Source organism: Thalassophryne amazonica, chromosome 7 (assembly GCF_902500255.1).
Source record: "Thalassophryne amazonica chromosome 7, fThaAma1.1, whole genome shotgun sequence".
In the NCBI taxonomy this organism is placed as follows: Eukaryota; Metazoa; Chordata; class Actinopteri; order Batrachoidiformes; family Batrachoididae; genus Thalassophryne; species Thalassophryne amazonica.
Genome location: NC_047109.1, coordinates 3,855,564 through 3,881,826, shown reverse-complemented (window position 1 = coordinate 3,881,826; position 26,263 = coordinate 3,855,564). Strand labels below are relative to the sequence as shown.

General features: G+C 48.3%; 1 protein-coding gene across 1 annotated transcript in view; it reads left to right on the top strand.

Moving 5' to 3' along the window:
• The window catches only part of iqgap3 (IQ motif containing GTPase activating protein 3), a 164,401-nt gene that overhangs the window by 103,413 nt on the left and 34,725 nt on the right, over nt 1–26,263 (top strand). Inside the window, 5 exon segments of the mRNA XM_034173734.1 lie at nt 18,343–18,495; nt 19,763–19,926; nt 21,316–21,495; nt 21,696–21,836; nt 21,912–21,996. Coding sequence (XP_034029625.1) covers nt 18,343–18,495; nt 19,763–19,926; nt 21,316–21,495; nt 21,696–21,836; nt 21,912–21,996 — 723 coding nt within the window.

Sequence of the window (26,263 nt, the reverse complement as noted above, 5' to 3'; positions counted from 1 at the left end):
CCTGTAATCCCGTCACCTCTGCCTCAGGTTTTCCCACTTTATTTATCAGAGAGGTCAGGTCATCTGAACATAATGAAAGCCCGCGTTCCGTTTCCCGTATGGTCGTTTTCATCGTCTCCACCGCGGAGCGGATTGCTGCTGTATTTTTTGCCATTTCTGCTTTTACTGCATTTACTTTGGATTTCACTGTTTCACATTCCTCAGTCAGGGCAGTCTTCCCTTCCAACCTGAAAAGTCTGGCGATGTCTTGTTTCAGCACTCCATCCTGAGGCTGTAGGCCCAGCGGCGGCAGCACCTCCAGTGAAATTGCATTTTCACAAATTGCTGGCCATAAGCACAGCAAAATCAAAAATGAACTAAACTGAAATGGGGGGAAATGAACTTAAAAACATATTACATGGCCTTGGAATGAGGGCCTAAATAAAACCCATAACCTAAATTTCAGCAGAGCATGTCATATCTGCTGCCTACTCCATCCTGCTCACCAGCACCCCTCCAAATAAACATAAAATTTAACTGTATGAAAAGGGTGTGTCCAGAGCACAAAATGGGGAAAAAAAATAAGTATGTAGTATCAAGGAGAGTGGTTCTGGAGGCGAGGCCCTCCAGATCTAACTGGTATCGCTCCACCTCCCGCCCAAGCTCTGGCTCCTTACCTTTGCTATGGGAGACCATACCAGGAGCACAAAGGCTCCAAACAACACAGCTCTCAGGTTCCTAGCAGCACACAAACCTCTCCACCATGATAAGGTGATGGTTCCCGGAGAGGGAAATAATATTCTTTCTCAAACCATCTTCAACATTGCGTTGAGTCTGGGACAGTGCCAAAGGAGTGGCAAACTGGGGTGGTGGTCCCCATATTTAAAAAGGGGGACCAGAGAGTGTGTGCCAACTACAGGGGCATCACACTACTCAGCCTCCCTGGTAATGTCTACTCCGAGGTGCTGGAAAGGAGGGTTCAGCCGATAGTTGAACCTCTGAAGAGGAACAATGCGGGTTCCGTCCTGGTTGTGGAACAACCGACCAGCTCTTTACTCTCACAAAGATCCTGGAAGGTGCCTGGGAGTATGCCCACTCAGTCTACATGTGTTTTGTGGACTTGCAAAAAGGCGTATGATCGGGTACCCCAGGAGATACTGTGGGAGGTGCTGCGGGAGTATGGAGTGAGGGGGTCCCTTCTCAGGGCCATCCAATCTCTGTACTCGCAAAGCGAGAGCTGTGTTCGGATGCTTGGCAGTAAGTTGGAGTCGTTTCCGGTGGAGGTAGGTGTCAAGGATTTTATATAGTTCATGCTTATATTATCATTTATTTTACATAGTTCATGCTTATATTATCATTTATTTCCTTTTATGACTATGTGTACTTTTCCTCTTTGTGAGAAGAGGAGGTTTTAAAAAGAAAGACTTGTTGTCTGCATTCTTCATGATTGAGCAAACTATTTTTCATTTTGCATTAGTGCCTCATCCTGCTTTGGACGAGCCACAAGGCTCATGTCGCAGGAATGGAAGGTTCCAGCCGTCACCTTGCCTTGATATCTCCCTCTTGCAGACATGACTCATGTGTAACCTCTCCCCGACTGTCCTTGTTTGTTTTTTCTCATGTTGATGAACTAAATAAAAAGCCGAGCCAGAGGGGGGGATTTTAGGAGAGCTTTGGAGCTGAGCACTTACAAGCTGCTACTGCTCGCTTCTTATTCTCCTCCTCTGCGCAGAGCATAAAATATATTTGTCTCTCGCTGACTGGTTTCTTTACAGTGTCTGTGCCTCTCATTTCTTTAAAACAGGGTGCAAACCCAACAGTAGGCCTCTGCCAGGGCTGCGTCTTGTCACCAATCCTGTTTGTGATATTCATGGACAGGATATCGTGGTGTAGTCGGGGGAGACAGTTTCCGGTTTGGTGGGCTCAGGGTCTCATCACTGCTTTTTGCAGATGATGTCCTGTTGGCTTCATCAGCCGGTGACCTCCAACACTCACTGGATTGGTTCACAGTTGAGTGTGAAGTGGCTGGGATGAGGATCAAGACCTCTAAATCTGAGGCCATGGTTCTCAGCAGGAAACCGATGGATTGCCTACTCCAGGTTGGGAATACAGCCTTGCCCCAAGTGAAGAAGTTCAAGTACCTCGGGGTCTTGATCACGAGTGAGGGGACGATGGAGCGTGAGATTGGCCGGAGAATCGGTGCAGCAGGGGCGGTATTGCATTCGCTCTACTGTGCTGTTGTGACGAAAAGGGAGCTGAGCCAAAAGGCGAAGCTCTCGATCTACTGGTCAGTCTTTGTTCCTACTCTCACCTATGGTCATAGGTGTTGGGTCATGACTGAAAGAACTAGATCGCGGGTTCAAGCAGCCGAAATGGGCTTCCTCAGGAGGGTGGCTGGTGTCTCCCTTAGACCCCGGGGATGACCCAGGACAAGGTGGAGAGATTATATCTCCACACTGGCCTGGGAACGCCTCTGCATCCCCCAGTCAGAGGTGGTCAATGTGGCATGGGAAAGGGAAGTCTGGGGTCCTCTGCTGTTGCCCTGCGACCTGAACCCGGAAAAGCGGTTGAAGATGAGTGATGAGTGAGTATGCAGTAGCAAAAATAGATTGCATATAAAAAAGAGAAAAGTACGTACAAACTGTGGATATTGCACAAAAATTCTATCATTCCAAGTGTGTCATGTGACCTGGCTGTTCAGTTCCAGTAGCATTCAAAGCTCTAAGAGCAGTTGGGTAGAAAATGTTTTTCAGTTTATTTGTTCTTGTTTTAATGGCCCTGTACTGTCTGCCTGATGGCAGCGCAAACAGAGAGTATCCAGAGTGGGACGAGTCCTTCAGGATGGTGTTGGCTCTCCTGAGACAGTCAGAGCCATGAAGGTCCCCCAGTGTGGGTAGCGGGCACCCATCTTCTTTGGTGCTCTTTCCTGTTTCCCTCCCTGCAGCTGGTAAACCGCATCCAGAGGCAGTATGTGAGGATGCTCTCATGGTAGAATGGGAAAAAGACACCAGACATCTCTGGTTGATGTTATTTTTCCTCAGGTTTCTCAGAAAGTGGTCTTTGCTGTGCCTTCTTTACCAAGTGTGTGGTGTTTCTGCCGTGTGGGAGGATAGTGCTGAATGCTGAACTATAATCCACAAAGAGAAGACGGGCGTAGTTACCCTTTGGTTCCAGGTGGGTCAGGGTGGTGTGGACGGCAGAGGTCACACATCCTCTGTTGACCTGTTGACTTTGTAAGTGAATTGGTTTGGGTCTGAAGTGGGGGTTAGGAATGACATGATGTTATTTCTAACCAGTTTTCAAAACCCTTCATCACCGGTGTGAGTGCAACAGACAGGTCGTCACTGAGGCTGTTATGGGGGGTTTCTTGGGTCGGGGGACTATTGTGTCTTCAGGTGTGACGGGACAGCAGACTGTGTCAGGGACCAGTTGAAGATTTTGCTGAAAATCACAGCAGGTTGGTCTGCACAGTCTGTCAGCACCCGCCCGGAGACACTGTCCTGGGCCCATTTGGGTTGTTGACACCCCCTCAGTGTTCTCCTCACCTCATGCTCCCCTACTGTGAAGTTATTCCCGGCCACTGGCAGTGACGTGGCTGCTCCTGGTGTCACAGTCTCAAAGTGAACAAAGAAGAGATTTAACTCTTCTCCCAGTGCGGTGTCACCTTCAGTTCTGATGGTGGATTTGTAGTTGGTGAGGTGCTGGACCTCCATCCATGCCTGCCTGCTGTTGTTGGCATCCAGGTGGTCGTGATCCTCCTCCTGAAGTCCTCCTTGGCCTTCCTGATGTCTCTCTTCAGGTTGGTGTGGGCTGTGCCCTATCACCAGCTCTGAAGGTGGAGTTTTTCTCCTTCAGTAGCTGCTTCACCTCCTGGTCACCAGGGTTTTCTGACCCGGATGTGTTTTCTCCACTGTGAGCGCATCTACACAGTTGTTAATGTAACACAGTACAGTGTCTGGAAACACATCCAGGTCCTCATCCTCACAGATGTCCCAGTCGGTGCTGTTGAAGCTGTCCTGCCCGTCTGGTTGTTTCCATCATCATAATGGTGGTGGGGGTGGATTTCCAGAGGGGGATATACCGCGGGGATGAGTTGCAGAGAGATGTGGTCTGATGGTCCTATATGTGGTGCAGGTCTGACCCTGTGGCATCGCTTAATGTTGGTGTGAACTTTGTCCAGTGTATTTTGTCCTCTTGTGGCACATTTGGCATGTTGAAGTCTGACTGAGTTTAATTCCATGTGATTAAAATCGCCCGTGATAATGTGCACTGCGTCCGGGTGTCGGATCAGCTGCAGCTGATGTTGCTGTGTAAAAGTCTGACGGCTGAGCTAGTGTTTAGCATCCAGTGGAATGTAAACAGTGGTTAGTAAGAGTCCAGTAAACTCCCGCGGAAGGTACAATAGTCGGCATTTAACAGTAAAATATTCCAGGTCCGGGAACAATGGCTGGCTGCTGTCGCTGTGTTCTTACTCCAGTTGTTGTGGATGTACAGAGAGAACCCTCCTCCTCTGTTTTCACCGAGTCTTTGGTACTGTCGAGGCGCCACATTGAATAACATGCTAATGCGATAGCCGGGGCGGGGAAGGATTAGTGTATCCAGTTTCTGTAAAGACGATGACACAGCATTTGTGAAGTTAGCCGAAGCTTATAAGTGCCTATTCATCCAAAAACACGTACCTTCAGCAGCTCTTGCAGGTTATTCCACACGACGCTCTTCTACTACGTTGCCCACAAGCCAAAAAAAGTGCTCAAACAGAATGAAACGATCGTACAAGAACAGGATAGCCCTTAGCAAAGGACCTCGGACCCCGTATTCCCCGCGCAGCCCCCATAGGGTGCCTCGAGGGACATGGTCGAGCGCCTTCTCCAGATCCACAAAGCACATGTGACTGGTTCAGCGAACTCCCATGAACCCTCGAGCACACGATGAGGGTGTAGAGCTGGTCCAGTCTGCCGTGACCAGGACGAAAACCACACTGCTCCTCCTGAATCCGAGGTTCAACTATCGGTCGAAATTCTCCTCTCCAGTACTCTGGATAGACCTTACCGGGGAGACTGAGTGGTGTGTTCCCCCTGTAGTTGGAACACACCCTCCGGTCCCCCTTCTTAAACAGAGGGGCCACCACCCCGGCCTGCCAATCCAGAGGCACTGTCCCCGACCGTCACGCGATGTTGCAGAGGCGTGTCAGCCAAGACAGTCCCACAACATACAGAGACTTTAAGGTACTCAGGACAGATTTCATCACCCCAGGAGCCTTACCACCAAGGAGCTTTCTGACCACCTTGGTGACTTCGGCCTGGGTGATGGATGAGTCCGTCTCTGCTTCCTCTTCGGAAGACGTGACGATGGGATTGAGGAGATCCTCAAAGTATTCCTTTCACCGCCCAACAACATCCCCAGTCAGGGTCAACAGCTCCCCGCCCGCACTATAGACAGTGTTGGCGGAGAGCTGCTTTTGCCTCCTGAGGCTTCGGACGGTTTGCCAGAATTTCTTCGAGTCCGACCGATAGTCGTCCTCCATGGCCTCCCCGAACTCCTCCCAGAGTTTTTGCCTCTGCGACCGCACAGGCTGCAGCATGCTTGGCCTGCCGGTACCTGTCAGCTGCCTCTGGGGTCCCACTTACCAACAAAGACTAGTTGGAGTCCTTCTTCAGCTTGATGGCATCCCTTACTTCCGGCGTCCACCACCAGGTTCAGGGATTGCTGCCGCGGCAGGCACCAGAGACCTTGCGACCACAGCTACAAGCGGCCACATCGACAGTGGAGGTGGAGAACATGGTCCACTCGGACTCCATGTCTCCAACCTCCCCCGGGATCTGTGAGAAGCTCTCCCGGAGGTGGGAGTTGAAGACCTCGCCAACAGAGGGTTCTGCCAGTCATTCCCAGCAGACCCTCGCGATACGTTTGTGCCTGCCAGATCTGACCGGCTTCCTCCCCTCCCAGCGGATCCAACTCACCACCAGGTGGTGATCGGTCGACAGCTCAGCCCCTCTATTCACCCGAGTGTCCAAGACTCGTGGCTGAAGGTCAGATGATACGACTACAAAGTCGATCATCAACCTCCGGCTCAGGGTGTCCTGGTGCCACGTGCACTTATGGACACCCTTGTGCTCGAACATGGTGTTCGTGATGGACAAACTGTGGCTCGCACAGAAGTCCAACAACTGAACACCACTTGGTTTCAGATCAGGGAGGCCATACTTCCTGATCACCCCCCTCCAGGTTTCACTGTCGCCGCCCACGTGGTCCCCCAGGAGAACAATGGAGTCCCCGGTCAGAGCACTATCTAGTACCCATCCCAGGGACTCCAAAAAGGTCGGGTACTCTGCACTGCCGCTCAGCCCGTAGGCTGAGACAACAGTGCCCAGCCCCTCTCCAGGAGTTGGGTACTAGAGCCCAAGCTGTGCGTGGAGGTGAGCCCAACTATCTCTAGTCGGTTCCTCTCAACCTCCCGCACAAGCTCAGGCTCTTTCCCCCCCAGCGAGGTGACATTCCACGTCCCAACAGCCAGAGGCTGTGAGCGCGGACTAGGCCGCTGGGCCACCCGCCCTCGAATGCCACCCAGTCCTTTCTGCACTCGACCCTGCAGGTGGTGAATCCACAGGAGGGTGGGCTTACGTCGCTCTTTTGGGCTGAGCCCGTCCGGGCCCCGTGGGCTAAGGCCCGACCACCAGGTGCTCATTGAGCCCCAAACCCAGCCTGCTCCAGGGTGGGGCCCCAGCTTTGCCATACCGTGCGACGTCTCTGTCCTTGTATCGCACTGGTCAGGAGCTTCTGAACTGCTCTTAGTCTGACCTGTCACCTAGGACCTGTTTGCCATGGAGACCCGACCAGGGGCATGAAGCCCCGACAACATAGCTCCTAGAATCATCCGGGTACGCAAACTCCCCCCACGATAAGGTGGTACTCCGAAATGGAGGTGTTCCTTTGTCTCGCTCGATCAGCGAATCGGTCCTGATGCGCGAAGCCTCAGCGCGGCTTTCCATGACAAAATCTCTTGTTAAAAGTGAAATCTGCCGGAAAATGGCTGATGTCCAGCTCTTGTGATAACCAGAGAAATTGCTCACGACGGTCCCGGCTCCACACAGCCATCCGTTTAGAAATGATGTGGTGTTTTCTGCCTCTCGATGGCGGCTCGGAGCGCGGCGTGCCGTGCGCCATTGTGGGGCGTCCTTAAAGCTGTAGTAACAGTCCTTATTCTCTGTGAAGCCCGTAAAATTTTCACCGAAAGCCAGATAAATTTTTCGAATGGTTTCCAGCTGCTTGTCTCTAACAGTTTCTGAAAAATTCTGATGGGGAAAAAAAAGCCCAAATCATTCCGCCATTTCCTGACAATGAAACTCCGACGAGGGGGCTGGACCACTCCTCCCACAAGGCGTGCTCACAGGTGAATGACGCAACCGACAGGCATTGAAAAACTCACGCATGCGCACGAAGGTTCAAGCTTGGCTGACGTAAAAACATGAATCAAATCCATATAGTTTTTGAAAAAAATAAAAAGGTCCGTTACTTTCTCACAGACCTCGTATAAGGCCGTACTACTTACCCCAGGAGTTTTCTCACATCATCGCCAGGAGGCTGTTGCGAAGATTCAGTCTGAGCATTCAGATGCATTGATTATAATATCAGGGGACTTCAACCATACTGGTGTGAGCTCTCAATATTTTAGATCTATGTTATGTTAACCTTGGTAAGTCTGACCATAATCTTATCCACCTCAGACCGTCATTTAATCCTTGTGATGAGACTGCCCATAACAAGATCTTTCAGATAGTGGACCCCAGAGGCTAGTGAAGCTCTGAGGGATTGTTTTGCTTCTACTGTTTAGGGCATAATGTTGGGTTCAGGGGAGACCAACTCTTACATGTATGTAGTTGTGGACTTTGTTACAGGCTACTTTATTTTGTGCAGATGTGGTGGTACCTATGACACTGTTAGATGTTTTCCAACAATAAACCATGGATTAGAAGTGACATGAAACAGCTCCCAAATAAAGGAGATGTTTAGGTCAGGAGACTGGGACAGGCTTAGGATGGTGCAGCATGAGGTGAAGAGAAGCACTAGGAGGGCCAGGAGAGTCTACGAGAGACTTGAGAGGAACCTGCAGAACACCACCACACAGGAAGTGTGGAAGGCATGAGAGCCATCACAGGCTACAAGGAGAGGGGAGTATGGCACACTGTAATGGGGATATGGCAGATGAGTTCAACCATTTTATAATCAGTTTGACTCTGCTCTTCTGACATGGACATGTACATCCAGCAGCACCTTCATCTCTGCTGCCAATGGCTTCTGCTCTACTTCACCCAGCGGCTGTTCCATCTTTCCTGCTGCTTGTGAGTGTTTTTCACGGTGGAGGAGGTGCGTGATGAGCTGAGGAGAGTTCGCCCAGGGAAGTCTGCTGGTCCTGATGGTGTAGCTCCAAGGCTCCCAAATGGCTGTGCAGCAGAGTTGGCGATTCCTCTACATACCATCTTCAACTGGAGTCTTCTAAGTGTGGACGTGTCCCTGCTTTGTGGAAAACATCATGCATTGTACCAGTGCCCAAGGTGCCAATGCCTGCAGGGATGAAGGACTACAGACCAGTAGCCTTTACGTCTGTGATAATCAAGACTGTAGAGAGGCTGCTATTCTAGCTGCTCAGAAACCAGGTGGAGCGGGCTTTGGACCCATTACAATTCACCTACCAGGAGAATATCCGGGTGATGCGGTCCTGTTTCTGCTGCACCGGTCCCTGTTGTTTTAGAGGGGTCAGGAGGCTATGTGAGGCTGATGTTTTTCGATTTCTGAAGTGCCTTCAGTACAATCCAGTCTAAACTACTAAAGGCAAAACTGGAGAGTATTGGAGTGGATCCTCTATTCACCACCTGGATCTACAGCTATCTCACTGGGAGGTCACAGTACGACAGACTGAGGGGCAGTGTGTCGGACACTTTGGTGAGCAACATTGGAGCACCGCAGGGGACAGTGCTGTCTCCCTTCCTTTTTACACTGTACACTGCCAACTTCACATATCATTCTGTGGCATGCCACATTAGAAATACTCTGACACGGCTGTTGTGCCATGTGTGAAGGGAGGGGATGAGATGGAGTACAGAGGAGTCATTTCCTCATTTACTGACTGGAGCAGGAGCAATGGTCTGATCATAAACACCATCAAGACCAAGGAGATGATTACTGACTTCAGCAGAAGGCCCTTCCACACCATTCACCATCGACAGTAAGGTGATAGAGGTTGCCCAGTCCTATAAAGTTTTGGGAGTCCATCTGGACAACAAGCGGGACTGGTTGGTACATGCAAGCACCTTGTATAATTTTTGGGGTTGTCTGTTGGGGGGGCGTGGTGTGACCCTGAGAGACAGTAATGGGCTGGATAAGCTGATAAGGGCGTGTGGGTCAGTGATGGGGAGGAGGGCAGACTCTGTGCTGGAGAGGAGGATGAGGACTGTAATTCAGGGCATCCTTTACAGAACAGTCTGTCTGCTGCTGTCTCTCGACCGCAGCAACAGGCTCCTTTCCCTGCACTGCAGAACAGAACGATATAAGAGCTCTTTTGTTCCCTCTGCTATAAGAATTTATAACAGCTCGCTCTGAACATGTGCACTTTATTAATTAGTGATTTTTAATTTAACTATGTATTTTTTATGTGTCTATGCGTGGATGTGTTGCTGCTGGACAGGCAAATTTCTCCTTCAGGGCTTTAATAATGTGTCGGTCCGTCCGTCCGTCCATCTGTCAGAGTCGCTCTGCAGAACCAGTTGATTACAAACCGTTGCAGGGTCTGTAATCAACGTAGAGAAATGATCATTTTCCCAACAAACATACTCAAAAACATCAGCCGCTCTGATAAGGGAATCGTTAAGCAAAAAGACTATTGATATCGGTGGATTGAAATACTAGGACCGAGACGTCGCCCGGTATGGTGGAGCCGGGTCCCCACCCTGGAGCCAGACCTGGGGTTGGGGCTCGCGTGCGAGCGCCTGGTGGTCGTGCCTTAGCCCATGCGGCCCGGCCGGGGGTCAGCCCGAAAGAGCGACGTGGGCCTGCCCTCCTGTGGGTTCACCACCTGCAGAGGCGGCCATGGGGGTCGGGTGCAGAGAGGATTGGTTGGCGGTCGAGGGCGGGTGGCCCGGCGGCCCGGTCCATGCTCACAGCCCCTGGCTGTTGGGACGTGGAATGTCACCTTGCTGGGGGGGAAGGAGCCTGAGCTTGTGCGGGAGGTTGAGAGATACTGACTAGAGATAGTCGGGCTCACCTCCACGCACAGCTTGGGCTCTGGTACCCAACTCCTGGAGAGGGGCTGGACGCTTCATTTTTCTGGCGTTGCCCACGCGGAGAGGCGGAGAGCTGGGGTCGCATTGCTTATTGCTCCCCAGCTCAGTTGCCATGTGTTGGCGTTCACTCCAGTGAATGAGAGGGTCGCGTCCCTACGCCTTCGGGTCGGGGACAGGTCTCTCGCCGTTGTCTCGGCCTACGGGCCGAGCGCCAGTGCAGAGTACCTGACCTTCTTGGAGTCCCTGGGAGGGGTACTAGATAGCGCTCCGACTGGGAACTCCATTGTTCTCCTGGGGGATTTCAGTGCCCACGTGGGCGGCGAAAGTGAGACCTGGAGGGGGGTGATCAGGAAGCACGGCCTCCTCGATCTGAACCTGAGTGGTGTTCAGTTGTTGGACGTTTGTGCTAGTCACAGTTTGTCCATCACAAACACCATTGTTCGAGCACAAGGGTGTCCATAAGTGCACGTGGCACCAGGACACCCTGAGCCGGAGGTCGATGATCGACTTTGTAGTCGTATCATCTGACCTTCGGCCACGTGTCTCGGATACTCGAGTGAAGAGAGGGGCAGAGCTGTTGACCGATCACCACCTGGTGGTGAGTTGGATCCGCTGGGAGGGGAGGAAGCCAGTCAGACCTGGCAGGCCCAAACTATCGTGAGGGTCTGCTGGGAACGACTGGCAGAACCCTCTGTCAGCGAGGTCTTCATCTCCCACCTCCGGGAGAGCTTCTCCCAGATCCCGGGGGAGGCTGGAGACATGGAGTCTGAGTGGACCATGTTCTCCACCTCCATTGTCGATGCGGCTGCTCGTAGCTGTGGTCACAAGGTCTCTGGTGCCTGTCGCAGCGGCAATCCCCGAACCCAGTGGTGGACGCCGAATAAGGGATGCTGTCAAGCTGAAGAAGGAGTCCTACTTATCTTTGTTGGTAGGTGGGACCCCGGAGGCAGCTGACAGGTACCGGCAGGCCAAGCATGCAGCAGCCCGTGCGGTCGCAGAGGCAAAAACTCGGGTCTGGGAGGAGTTCGGGGAGGCCATGGAGGAGGACTGTCGGTCAGCCTTGAAGGTATTCTGGCAAACCGTCCGACGCCTTGGGAGGTGGAGGCAGCTCTCCACCAGCACTGTTTACGGTGCGGGTGGGGAGCTGTTGACCCTGACTGGGGATGTTGTCGGGCGGTGGAAGGAATACTTCGAGGATCTCCTCAATCCCATCATCACGTCTTCTGAAGAGGAAGCAGAGACTGGGGACTCAGAGGCGGACTCATCCATTACCCAGGCCGAAGTCACCAAGGTGGTTAGAAAGCTCCTTGGTGGCAAGGCTCCTGGGGTGGATGAAATCTGTCCTGAGTACCTTAAGTCTCTGGATGTTGTGGGACTGTCTTGGCTGACATGCCTCTGCAGCATCGCGTGGCGATCAGGGACAGTGCCTCTGGATTGGCAGACCGGCGTGGTGGTCCCTCTGTTTAAGAAGGGGGACCTGAGGGTGTGTTCCAACTATAGGGGGATCACACTCCTCAGCCTCCTCGGTAAGGTCTATTCCAGAGTACTGGAGAGGAGAATTCGACCGATGGTCGAACCTCGGATTCAGGAGGCGCAGTGTGGTTTTCGTCCTGGTCGCGGCACACTGCACCAGCTCTACACGCTCCATCGGGTGCTCGAGGGTTCATGGGAGTTCTCCCAACTAGTCCACATGTGTTTTGTGGATCTGGAGAAGGCGTTCGACCGTGTCCCTCGGGGCACCCTGTCGGGGGTGCTCCGGGAGTACGGGGTCCGGGGTCCTTTGCTAAGGGCTATCCGGTCCCTGAAGACCGCAGCAGGAGCTTGGTTCGCATTGCCGGTAGTAAGTCAAACCTGTTTTCAGTGCACGGTCCTCCGCCAGGGCTGCCCTTTGTCACCGGTTCTGTTCATTATTTTTATGGACAGAATTTCTAGGCGCAGCCAGGGTGTAGAGGTGGTCTGGTTTGGGAACCACAGAATCTCATCTCTGCTGTTTGCGGACGATGTGGTTCTGTTGGCTTCGTCAAATCAGGACCTTCAGCGTGCATTGGGGCGGTTTTGCAGCCGAGTGAGTGTGAAGCGTCCGGGATGAAAATCAGCACCTCCAAATCCGAGGCCATGGTTCTCGACCGGAAAAAGGTGCTTTGCCCTCTTCAGGTCGGTGGAGTGTCCTTGCCTCAAGTGGAGGAGTTTAAGTATCTCGGGGTCTTGTTCACGAGTGAGGGACGGATGGAGCGTGAGATCGATACATCGGTGGAGCATCTGCAGTGATGCGGTTGCTGTATCGGACCGTTGTGGTGAAGAGAGAGCTGAGTAGGGGGGCAAAGCTCTTGATTTACCGATCTCTACGTTCCGATCCTCACCTATGGTCATGAGATTTGGCTCATGACCAAAAGAACGAGATCGCGAGTACAAGCGGCTGAGATGAGTTTCCTCCGCAGGGTTGCTGGGCGCTCACTTAGTGGTGAGGAGCTCAGTCACTCGGGAGGAGCTCGGAGTCGAGCCGCTGCTCCTCCATGTCGAAAGGATTCAGTTGAGGTGGCTCGGGCATCTTTTCCGGATGCCCCCTGGACGCCTCGCTGGAGAGGTGTTCTGGGCACGTCCCATTGGGAGGAGGCCCCGGGGAAGACCCAGGACATGCTGGAGGGACTACATCTCTCGGCTGGCTTGGGAACACCTTGGGGTTCCCCCGCAGGAGTTGGGGGAGGTGTGTGTGGATTGGGAGGTCTGGGCGGCTTTGCTTGAGCTGCTGCCCCCGCGACCCGACTCCGGATAAAGCAGAAGAAAATGGATGGATGGATATCGGTGGATTGAATAATTTCTTAACGATACCCGAAAAGAACCAGTTCTTGATACCCAACCCTAAACAGGAACATGTAGAGATGCGGCCCACCACAATGCACTGCACATATTGAACTTTTTTTGTACTTCATACCAAACAACAATTGTTTTTGTTGTTGTTGTTTTGTTTTTGTTTTGTTTTTTTTGTTTTTTTTTTTTACAAAAGCATGAGTGGTATTTTTCTTTAAGGTTTTAAAAGATGTTGAGTATAGAAAGCTATTCAATGACAGCCCTTTACAAGACATGGCATGAAAATATCATTCAAAAACCAAAACATTGTAGATCTCAGCTGAGCAGCCCAATAATACCATTCTAGGTTTGGCAACTGTAGCCCAGCCCTATCATAAGGTAAGTATAAGAGGGAGAGTCTGAGTCTTGGCTTCCTATTGTTCCATATGAAATAAAAAAAAAGTTTTCTGGTCCTAGAAGAAAAAGGAGGAGAGGCCAGTGGAATTGACTGAAAGATATATAAAAATTTCGGTAGTATAGACATCTTTACTATGTTAATTCTTCCCAGTATAGAAAGAGGCATTGTTGTCCATCTCGTGGTTTCTTCAAATACCTCTGCTACCATAGGTTCATAATTGGCCGAACTAAGATTACTTATTTTTGGAGTAATTCTGATGCCCAAGTATTTAAATCCCTCTGTGGCATTCACAAAAGGGTGGGGTACAACTGGTTTCTTCCTCTCGTTTACATTTAAAAATAGTAGATGACTTTTCTTTATTCACTTTAAACCCAGAGAATGACCAAATCAATCAATCAATTTTTTTTATAGCGCCAAATCACAACAAACAGTTGCCCCAAGGCGCTTTATATTGTAAGGCAAGGCCATACAATAATTATGTAAAACCCCAACGGTCAAAACGACCCCCTGTGAGCAAGCACTTGGCTACAGTGGGAACCTTGAGTAGATATGGCCATTCGACCCGGTCCAACGGCTTCTCTGCATCAAGTGATAGAATTGCAGTATCTGGAGACTCTTGACACTCGTGGATTATATTAAGGACTGTTCTCACGTTGTGGAACCCCTGGTGATTTTGTACAAAACCATTCTGGTCTCCATGTATAATGGCTGATAGAACCCTCTCAAGTCTCATTGCTAGAACCTTAGCTATAATCTTTGTGTCAGAGTCTAAACGTGAACTGCATTCGGTTGACACTTTGCCTGGTTTTAGAATAAGAGTGATCAGCACACAACATAATGAGGTGGGATTAAAGGATTCCAAATAAACATCTAATAATGGGACTACTAATTTTGCTTTAAATAATTTATAAATATCTGTTGGAAGCCCATCTGGGCCCGGGGCCTTTCCTCCTCTCATGTTTGTAATGGCATCAGAGATGTCATTTAAATTTAATTCCCTCTCCAACTCAGTTTTTGTATCTTCTGAAGTACAGGGAATGACCAATCCATCCAAGAAGCTGTTTCGATTTACCAGGTCTAATGAGCTGTTAGAATTATAAAGGGTTTTATAATATGAAATAAAGGTGTTGTTAATTTCGGTGGGATCTGTTGATAATTCTCCTTGTTCATTCATTATTGATAGCTCCGTCTGATTAAAGCTTCTTTATCTGCCAAGCTAGCAATTTACCTGGCTTTTCACCCTGATCACAAAAGGTTTGTTTCAGTGTTATTAGACCATCTTCAGCCTTAGCCACAGAAAGCTCCTCATATTTCCCTTTAAAGGTCAGTAATTCCTGTTTTGTTTTTTTGTTTGTTTTTTTGTGTGTTGAATCATCTATAGTAACCTCTCTCTAATTCTCTGATTTTTTAGTCTAATTCATTCATTGTCTGTTTAAAATTGTTAAACTTAGAACTGGTAAAGCTCATTTGTCCTTTAACAAATGCTTTTAAAGCTTCCCACCTAATGGCTGCAGCTGTTTGATTGGTCTTTATTGAAAAGTAGAGGTCTATGTGTTTGCCGACAAATTTTATGAAGTCAGAATCTTGTAACCATATAGGGTGTAAACGCCAGTTAGCTGAGTGTTTGTTCCATTGACCAGCGTTATAAAATAGTGAGGTTGGGGCATGGTCTGACAAAACAATACTATCATATGTACAATTAGTTATACTGGATAACAGATAAGGGGAAATTAATCTATTTGGGAGTGGGTTTTAAATCCTGCTGAATAGCAAGAGAATTCCCTTTTGCTGGGGTTTTGAGTTCACCAAGGATCGCATAGATTTAAGTCTTTCATATATTGTTGTATTACTTTCTGGTTTGAGAATGGGATGTGTCCATCCCAGTCGAGCGATCAAGCTTTGGGTCTAAAGCACAATTTAAATCACCTACCAGTATTGTCTTACCTGGGAGGGAGGCCAACAGAAGGAATAAATTCTCCAAAAATGATGGATTATCATCATTGGGGCCATATACATGAGCCAAATTGATATTTTCTCTCCAAAGAGTTCCCTGGACCACCAGAAATCTACCGGCTTTATCATGAACAGTGTTATACACTTGAAAAGACACTGACTTATGAATTGTCACCATCACCCCTCTGGAATGAGAAGGGAAACACGATGCTAACACTTCTCCTGGCCATCTCCTGCATACTTTGGTCAGTTCCTCTCTGAGTAGATGAGTCTCCTGGATAAACACTATTGATGACTTAAATTGTTTAAGCCTGGTGATAACCTGTTCTAATTTGGTCAGTTTTACCATCCCTCTGACATTCCATGAAGTAAATTTAAAATTCTTATTTGAAGTCATCTGATCTTAATGGTGCAACAGATTGTGCAACATACTGTAGTAACATCTCTGAGTTGTTGGAAAACCTGTGTGCTGTATTGGGACGAGACCACCAACATGTAACGTGTTGTGAAACATACGGAGAGGAAAAACAAATAAACAGAAGACTTAAACTCTGCAATAAACAAAACCCCTTAGCTGTCAACCTGAAGTGGACAGCCTGACGCCCTTTCTCTGACATTCCCCTGACCTTGGGGAGAAGTTAAGTGCACACAGTGATCCTGTGTAAACAAGGGAGCACCTATAAACCAAACCGAGCCAAAATGATAACAGAACAAACCAGGCCAACTGTGGCTCTGGCAAAATGATATAATCTGCACAAAAAGTAGATATGAAATGTTTAAGGCATTCTTGCAGCTTAACTTCCATCTAAGAAAGTTGACAGTATAGTTTGAAACCAATTCTCCAAGAAAGACATAAAGGCCCACTTCAAAATGGCACGTAGCAGTTTCTGTTTAACATATATATATTAATATACATATATATACATTACATCTGAGGAGATTGGAAAAAATGATGTTCATAAAACAGAAAAAAAAGAGAGAACACATCACAAATTTACATGTGTGTTACTGGCCCATAAAGGCAGCAATCACAGATTGTAGCCGTTATAGGATTCGGCAGATCACTTCAGTTATCCTGTGAGTTCTGTGTTTTGTAACCCTTGGATACATTTTTCAGCATCTGCTGGAGTTTTAAACTCACGTGTTTGTCCATTAGAAGACTCTCGTAGCTTTGCTGGGTAGAATATTCCGCAGCGTATGTTCATCAATTTCAGCTGTTGTTTTACTCGGTCAAAACCCCTCCTGTGTCGGTGGAGCTCCGATGAAAGATCCAGGACGAACATGATCTCTTGACGGCCACAGATAACCTTGCCTTTGTCTCTGGCTGCTCACATCACACGGATCTTGTTCTGGAAGTTTAAAAACTTCACTATAAGGACTCTCGGTGTGGTTGGTCAATTAGGTTGTGTCCGGCCAGGCAACCTGTGCGCTCTTTCGATGAGAGGTGGTCTCGGGAATACCGCTGGTCCCAGCGCATCGGGGAGCCACTTCCCCAGGAAAGCCATAGCATCATTTCCTTCCATCTTCTCGGGCATATGAACTAATCACAGGTTGGATCGACGAGCGTGGTTTTCAAGCTCATCAAGTTTGTTTGTGAGGAGAGCCACTTGTTTAACGAGCACCTCCGTCCTGCCTTTCTCAGAGCTCACCATGTCTTCCACATTGCTAATGCGCACCTCCACCTCATTGATGCGCGTCAAGAAGTCCTGCACATCCTTTTAACGTCTTGAATCACTTTCAGGACCACATCCATCTTTGAGGAGAAGTCATTCCTGATCCCATCGAGTATCTGAATAACATCCATACTGTGGGTCACTCCTGTATCTACGTCCTCGTGAAGCACGGTGCTAGCTTCACCTGTTGATTTAGCTACGCTGCTAGCATTAGAGACGTCATCTTCCTCACTCGGAGAAGAGTGTGCTTTAGATTTGCTTTATGCTTTCTTCATCAGCATATTGTCGCAGGTATACAATGTTGCGTCGCCACAAGCAATAATTATCACTGTTCACGCAGATTAATGAACATATACAGGATTTAACAAAAATATCGCCAGGAGCTCACAAAAGAGACGTGTTCTTAGTTCAGTGCCATAACCACACCCCCCTGCACTGTACAAATGAAAGTGAAGCTGGTTGAGATGATTTTAAGTGATCAGTCAAGATACTCTGCAGAAAATCTCTTTGGATTCTTTCTTCACTCTTTATGAAACAACAGAATGAGTCTTCACCAGAGCCTTTAACATGCTGACAGAGGGTGAAGCTCAAAGCGAGATTTTCTTTAGCCGTGTAAACAAACACTCTGCCACAGAACGGTTTAGTTTGGGGTTTTTTTTTTTTTTTTTTTTTTTTTAGATTTTGAACTTAAAAACCCAGTTCAGATGGAGCCAGAACTTGTTGCAAGATGCTTCTTGTCCCGTTGTGCATCTTCTTCAGTCCAAAACAGCAGGGTTTTTCTGTTTTTCTCATGTGCGCAGTGTGAAACATGAAGCTGCTCTGTGCACCGTCTCCTCCCATTTTCACAGAGAGAAGCTGCTACAAAGCGGCCTGGAAAATGTACTGACATTCAAAGTCCATTAGTGGTTAAAAAATGACTAGTAAAACTAGAAACACAGGTCTACTTAAGGAGCACGAAGAGTGCTCATTAACGGTGGCCAACAGTCGCCTTCCAACCCCACAATTAACCTTTGTAAAATCAATTATTGACATTTGTGGATGTGTTGGAATCAGGCCACCAGAGCAGTGATGATCATGGACCCAAACACTGCTGGACTCTGAGCAAATAGGAGAGAAATTTGACTGTCTGTGTGATAGCCAGCAGAGCCCTGAGGTTCTGATGGAACCCTGGTGGTCCAAAGCTGTGGAGACAGTCTGATGGTGTTTGTGGGGTCTGTTTCCTTGTTGGTATTAACCAGCCCTTGTCTCTGCACAGGAAGTAGTGTCTCACTGTAAGAAGCTGACAAAGAAGAACAAAGGCCATCTGTCTGACATGATGGACCTGGAGAGAAGTAAAGGCCTGAAGGCTCTGAGCAAAGAAAGGCGAGAGAAGTTGGAGGCCTACCAAAACCTCTTCTACCTGCTGCAGGTGAGACCTACAGCCCGGTGAGTGGGTTTCCTCCGGGTATGACAAACATGCTGGTTCAGTTTAGCTGGTAAGAAGATCTGGAGTTGGTCCTCGCTGTGCTCAGTAGCTGCCCGCTGTGCCTTGTGTAGTCAGATTATTTCTAACATGTCTGTGATTAGGATGGGCGCCAGCCCCTGTCATATCTGCGTCGGCGTGTATCGGACGGCAGCGTGTGGCTAACACCCGTGTTGTCGATTCCTGTCGTATCTGCGTTGCCGTGTATGGGACGGCAGCGTGTGGCTAACACCCGTGTTGTCGATTCCTGTCGTATCTGCATTGCCGTGTATGGGACGGCAGCGTGTGACTAACACCCGTGTTGTCGATTCCTGTCGTATCTGCGTTGCCGTGTATTGGACGGCAGCGTGTGGCTAACACCCGTGTTGTCGATTCCTGTCGTATCTGCTTTGGCATGTATGGGACGGGAGCGTGTGCCTAACACCCGTGTTGTCAATTCCTGTCCTATCTGCGTTGGCGTGTATGGGACGGGAGCGTGTGCCTAACACCCGTGTTGTCGATTCCTGTCCTATCTACGTTGGCGTGTATGGGACGGGAGCGTGTGCCTAACACCCGTGTTGTCGATTCCTGTCGTATCTGCGTTGGCGTGTATGGGACGGGAGCGTGTGCCTAACACCCGTGTTGTCGATTCCTGTCGTATCTGCGTTGGCGTGTATGGGACGGGAGCGTGTGCCTAACACCCGTGTTGTCGATTCCTGTCGTATCTGCGTCGGCGTGTATGGGACGGGAGCGTGTGCCTAACACCCGTGTTGTCGATTCCTGTCCTATCTGCGTCGGCGTGTATGGGACGGGAGCGTGTGCCTAACACCCGTGTTGTCGATTCCTGTCGTATCTGCGTCGGCGTGTATGGGACGGGAGCGTGTGCCTAACACCCGTGTTGTCGATTCCTGTCGTATCTGCGTCGGCGTGTATGGGACGGCAGCGTGTGGCTAACACCCGTGTTGTCGATTCCTGTCCTGTCTGCGTCGGCGTGTATCGGACGGGAGCGTGTGGCTAACACCCGTGTTGTCGATTCCTGTCCTGTCTGCGTCGGCGTGTATCGGACGGGAGCGTGTGGCTAACACCCGTGTTGTCGATTCCTGTCCTGTCTGCGTCGGCGTGTATCGGACGGGAGCGTGTGGCTAACACCCGTGTTGTCGATTCCTGTCGTATCTGCGTCGGCGTGTTTTGGTGCTGCGTTTGTGATGGCGTGTTTTGACTCTGTGCCTCATAGACTCAGCCTCAGTACCTGGCCCGGCTGATCTTCCTGATGCCTCAGTGTCGCTCCACCAGCTTCATGGAGATGGTGGTCTTCATTCTTTTTAATTACGGTGCCGACCACAGAGAGGCCTTCCTGCTTCTGCAGCTCTTTACGACCGCTCTGCAGCATGAGATCAGGTACGGGTTAACCTTTTATCCAGAGTGAAGTTCATGTGATCACAACATGTGCATCTTCACAGCTAACCCATCTGAAGCGGTTACGGCTCTATTTTTGTTTCTTTAACAACATTATTTATCATTTTTCTAGACCAAAAACACACCCATACACCCCCCCCCCCCCCACACACACACACACACACAGAAAAAGTCAACAACAACAACAATAAATTATAATAATAATGAAAAAGACTTGAGGCAGTCTGTGTAACTTATGTTATAACACCAACATTCTGGACCTTTGACATAAGAAAGGTAATAGTAGTAATAATAATAATAATAATAATAATACTAGATAAGTAAACACATTGTAAGAAAAGAAAAAATGTCCCAACAAACAGGATATGTACATTAAAAGTGTTAAGGCAGCAGCCACGACTAAACTATATAAAAAATAAATGACTGATCCTCAAACAGAAATCAAGTAAAGGACAGGCTCTTGATATGAGCTCTGAACGAGGACCAGGTTCTATGAGTTTTGTCCTCCAGCCCACATACTGTATACATTTTTTTTTTTTTTCCCCCAGTGCTCGTCCCAACATTAGCTCTCTCATCCAGTGGACATCGAAGCAGGGTTCTTCCCCTTCCAGTTTAGCAGCATCAGACGGCAAGCATGTAATGATGCAAGACAACTAGTCCAAAAACAGCCGTCAAGGGGACAGGATTCAGTGTTTTACCCAATATGACTGAAGGATTGAAGACCAGAAGCCATTCAAAGATTGACACGACCAAAACGTGTGTCCCAGAGAAACAGGATAGTGTCGACACTGAGGGCGGTTTGGGCCAACGTTGGGGTCTCACTTAGACAGTCTGTCATTAGAGAAACGCAGTCTGTGGACCACCTTAAACTGGACCAAGCTGAGTCTGATAGAGAGAGCAGGTGTGTCTCTGCGCTGTGTTATATTCTGCCAGGTCTCTTCCAATAGTATTTCTCCAGTACCCGCGTTAGTATTTCTCTATCCTACGCATTAGGACGGCCATCTAGAATTAATGCATATATTTTTGATATTGCTCCTTTATCGTGTGGATTTACATTGAGGACGAGGTACAGCAGATCTTTCTTTAGAGGTTGGAGATGGACACCCTGGAAGGAATTTAGAGGCAAAACTCCGAACCTGAAGATGTTGGAAATAATGAGATTTTGGTAAATTATGATCCTACGGTTACGACTGCATTTTGAGGGGGAATTCTCTTTGTTTTTGTTTTCTAGATTCAGATATTGAAATCTACCTTTAGCCGTCCGTTGCAGCCAGAACACTTGTAGAGTTGAGCAAATAAAGAGCTGAAACCCTTTCAGCAGACTGAGCATACGTTTGGACTAACTGCTGGCAAACTCTGTCCTGGATTTAGGCTGAAGGTGGACCGACCTCAGGATGTGGTGATCGGTAACCCAACAGTCATCAAGATGCTGGTAAACTTTTATCGCCACACTCATTGTCAAACCATGGGCCACGAGACACAAGCCCTGGATGTCCTCGCATGAAACTGGACCTGGATTAACCAGACTGAAACCCAGTCTGGTCACAAAAGGTATTTGTACTTGCTTTTATTTCAGGTCTCATGTGGACTGAGGTGCATTTTTATGTGGTATTTGCTGTGATTGGCCCTTGGTGAGTATTTTTGGACCAGAGCATCAAAACCACTTTTGTCTTACTTGGAACAAAACACAAATCAGTTTTACAGCTGACACAGGAGCACTGTTTGGTGTCCCGGCGGTCTGTTTCCTGCAGTTCACTGCCCTACAGCATCAGTCCTGAAGAGGCTCTGTCTCACCCTGAGGTGCGGCGCCGTGTAGACATCGCCATCATCAACCTGAAGAACCTGACTGACAGAGTCCTCAAAGCGATCACCTCCAACCTCACCAAACTTCCGTATGTTATCACACAAATACCTCCACTCACTGCACAAGGACATCGCGGGAAATGACATTTTCTTATTTCTTCTAGATATGGTTTTCGTTACACCGCCAATGTGCTGAGAGACACTTTGAGGGCCAAGTTCCCTGAAGCCAGCAAGCACGACATCTACAAGGTAACTGTCAGAAACGAAAAAAGTTTTAGTCAGCTTGAGCTGTCCCCCATGTTTAATGTAAAAATGCATGAAGGAATTGGACAGATGAGTCTGTCCCCTCCTCAAAGACGGTGAATGCTCTCATCTCTAGTTTCTGTATAGGCTCTCAGTTGTCCAGGTGGTTTCCATAGTAGAGAAGCTTGAATCTTCGACTGGACTGGGTTGCTTGACGTGAGGACGTTTCGCTTCAAATCACAGAAGCTTCCTCAGCTAAAATTCTTGCTCTGGTAGTCTGACTTCTGTCTTGACTCTTGTAGAGAAGAATAAACCAGAAGCCAACAAAAGCTGGAGTTTTTAACCTAACCAGACCCCACCTACCGAGAGGCTGACTGCTATAGGCTAGTGACTAAACAATAGCCCTAATTAGCACCTATTGTGCTCTAGTTAGCACTCTCCTAATGACAGGACGGAAGCCTCCCCTGATGGCTCCCTTGACGACTCTCTCCTGATGACGTGAATGACTCATTAGCATGAACAAAAGACTGAAACTGCTTTGACCTGAGTACCACATTGTAAACAGGGGACAAAGCGTGTCTGAGACCCGCGCCGCGGTTAAGGCTGGGTTTCAACTGTTTTACAAAGAATGCTTCCTTGACACCTCTCTCAAACCATTTCTTCTCTCTGGCTAAGATTTTAACTTCCTTGTCCTCAAACGTGTCGTTAGTGTCTTTCAGGTGGAGATGAACTGTAGACTGAGGTCCACTGGCGACCTCTCTGCAGTGCTGGTATAGCCTCTTGTGTAAAAGTTGCTTCTCACCTATGTAGTGTTCATTACAGTTTTCCTGACATCTGATATGATACACTACATTGCTCTGTTTGTAACTAGGGATCCTGTCCTTAGGGTGAACTAATTTCTGTCTCAAGGTGTTGACTGGTTTAAAGTAAACTGGGATTTTGTGCTGTCTGAAGATCCTCTGTAGTTTTTCCCCTACTCCTGCTAAATAAGGGAGAGACACTCCTCTTCTTCTTGTCTCCGTCTCCTGTCTATCTGGTCTCTTTGTTTTCTGGGACCTCTGCACTTTGTCCAGGGACCGGCGTGGGTACCCATATACTGTGAGGGCTTTCCGTACAAGTTGTTGCTCTTTAGCCCTTCCCTCTGCAGTTGTGGGCACCTGTAGGGCTCTGTGTTGAAGCGTCCTGATCACCCCGAGCTTGTGTTCAAGGGGGTGGTTTGAGCCAAAGAGCAGATCTTGGTCAGTGTGAGTGGGTTTTCTGTAAAACCCTTCTGGAGCTGCCTGTTCTCTCCAATCGTAACATCACAGTCCAAGAAGGCTAAATGGTTGTTTCTGGCATCCTCACGTGTGAACTTGATATCGGAATCCACCGAATTGGTGTGTTCTGTAAAGTCCTCGACCTCCTGTTGCTTGATTTTAACCCATGTGTCATCGACATATCTGAACCAGTGACTGGGAGAGATGCCCGTGAACGACGTCAAGGCTGTCTTCTCCACTCGTTCCATGTACAGAATGGCCACAATGGGAGATACCGGAGACCCCATCGCACAACCATGGATCTGCCTGTAGTAATTCCCCCTAAACAGGAAATACGTGGTGTTAAGACAGATCTCCAAGAGTTGGCAGATGTGGTCTGATGTGAGTTTGGTCCTTTCAGGTAGAGACACATCTTCCAGCAGTCGCTGCCTCACAGCTGAGATGGCCTCAGCGGTGGGGATGCAGGTGAACAACGAAGTCACATCGAATGACACCATAGTTTCATCTGCCTCCAGCTGCAGGTCCTTGATCTTGTTCACAAAATCTTGTGTGTTCTCCACATGGTGGTCTGAGTTACCCACTAGAGGAGCCAAAATCCACTTGAGGTGCTTGGCCAAATTGTATGTGATGGAATCTGTGCTACATACAATAGGCCTGAGTGGCACGTCCTGTTTGTGGATTTTGGGCAGTCCATAGATGCATGGAGTGGCGTCCCCCGGGTACAGTCTGTAGTATGTCTGCCTGTCGATGAGTCCCTCTTTCTCCAGGTTTTGGAGGCAGCTAATGATTTTCTTCTTATAGCCACTCGTGGGGTCTCTCTTCAGACGTTTGTATGTACTGGAGTCATTGAGCAAGTTGTTGATCTTGGCCTCGTAGTCCGATGTGTTTAGGACCACCGTGCATCTGCCTTTATCTGCTGGCAGGATAAGGATGCTTTGGTCCTTCTGCAGTGCTGCCAAAGCTTTCTGTTCTTCTCCTGTGATGTTGGACGGAGGAGGCTTAGCACTGTTAAGCGCTGCTGTGACTCTTAGGTGGAGGTCCCCAGCTTCTGACTCTGACAAACTGTTGTGTTTAATGGCTGACTCTACTGCAGTGATGTAATCTACTGTCGGTATATGTTTAGGGGTCACTGAGAAATTTAGTCCTTTGGTGAGCACATCCTTTTCTGTCTGTGTAAGAACCCTGTCTGAGAGATTCTTTACCCAATTTTCCCCGTTGTCACTAATTTGTCTGGGTGTATCTTTAAAAATACTCCCACTGAAAGTACGCCTTTTCTGCACTAAAAGGTTGTGAAACTTCCTGATTTGCTGCTCCTTACTTTTAAATGCTCAGCCATTTGAATTTTAACTATGAACTTTGTGATCTTATTATGGGCCTCTTCCCCCACTAAGGTTTCTAACCTTTTGTAAAGACTATCAAGATTATTTTGGGGGTCTAATATTTTAAAATGAAGCCTTCTAATTCTAAGACCCAAAATCCTCCTAAGGTAACTGTGCTGGATCTTTTCTGCTGTGTGGCCTGCTTCTAGTGCCTTCTGCTTCATGCATTTGGGAATAACATTGTTTTGTTTGCATCTTAGGTTAAATCTTAAGTGGTTTCTAAAGTTAGCTATCTTTTTAGCAGTCCTTTCCAGCTTACGTACCAGTGCCAGGGCCTCATGCCCACAGTTGGTCGCAATGTTTCTGTGTAGGCTCTCAGTTGTCCAGGTGGTTTCCATAGTAGAGAAGCTTGAATCTTCGACTGGACTGTGTTGCTTGACGTGAGGACGTTTCGCTTCAAATCACAGAAGCTTCCTCAGCTAAAATTCTTGCTCTGGTAGTCTGACTTCTGTCTTGACCCTTGTAGAGAAGAATAAACCAGAAGCCAACAAAAGCTGGAGTTTTTAACCTAACCAGACCCCACCTACCGAGAGGCTGACTGCTATAGGCTAGTGACTAAACAATAGCCCTAATTAGCACGTATTGTGCTCTAGTTAGCACTCTCCTAATGACGGAACCCTCCCCTGATGGCTCCCTTGACGACTCTCTCTTGATGACGTGAATGACTCATTACTAGACATTGAAAGTAGGAAGTTGCTATACATCCAACTTCTCACTGATGCAAGGCAATCTTCTAAGGATTTTATGTGGATGAGATTACCAGCAATTATTGGCATGTATAGCTGAGTATCATCAGCATAGCAATGAAAGGTAATCCTAAAACGCCATAATATGTTCCCAATAGGTGATATATATATATATAAAGGGAGAAAAGCAGGGGGCCTAAGACAGACCCCAGTGGAAACCCAAATTTCATGTCACTAAGGTTAGGTAGTGGTAGGTAGGTGAGGTAGTGTTATTGTGTTATTATAGTGTACAAAACAGTGAGATTGACTGGTCAGGTATGATTTCAACCATGCAAGTGCACTCCCAGTAATCCCAAAATGATTCTCTAACCTGTCGAGTAGAATATGATGGTCCATGGAATCAAACGCAGCACTAAGATCTAACAGCACCAGAACCGTAGTGGTGTTCAAATCCATTGTAAGCAGAAGATTATTCACCACTATTTTAATTACAAGTTATTTAATGTAAGAAAGAAACCCAGAAGGATTTTCTTGAATAAACTGCTGTGTATAAATTAGCAGTTCTGATGTTTCTGACACACGTCTACACTGTTCTGTGTTTTGGCCTGATGCCTCGTTTCTTTTGGCTTTAAGTAAGGCTGTAACAAAGAACTTAAAAAAAAAAACTGGCGTTACTTCACAAAATTTAGCTCTCAAAATGCAGGCAATAGTGTTTCAGAGGGTTTAATTTAAAAAATCTTCTGGGAGAAGCTGGTCCCAGTCTCCTCTATCCTGCAGCTTGCTGAAAGGAGAACTTTCCCTCAGTGCTTGGTGTGCGGCACACTGCAGGAGAACTTAGAGGCTGTAAGAGAACTTCCCCCAATAACTTTTCCCATAGCTGTGCAACAATCCACCAGAGAACCTTCGTGCACCGTCCCACGGAAAAGGCATGTCATGAAGAACAGAAAAAACA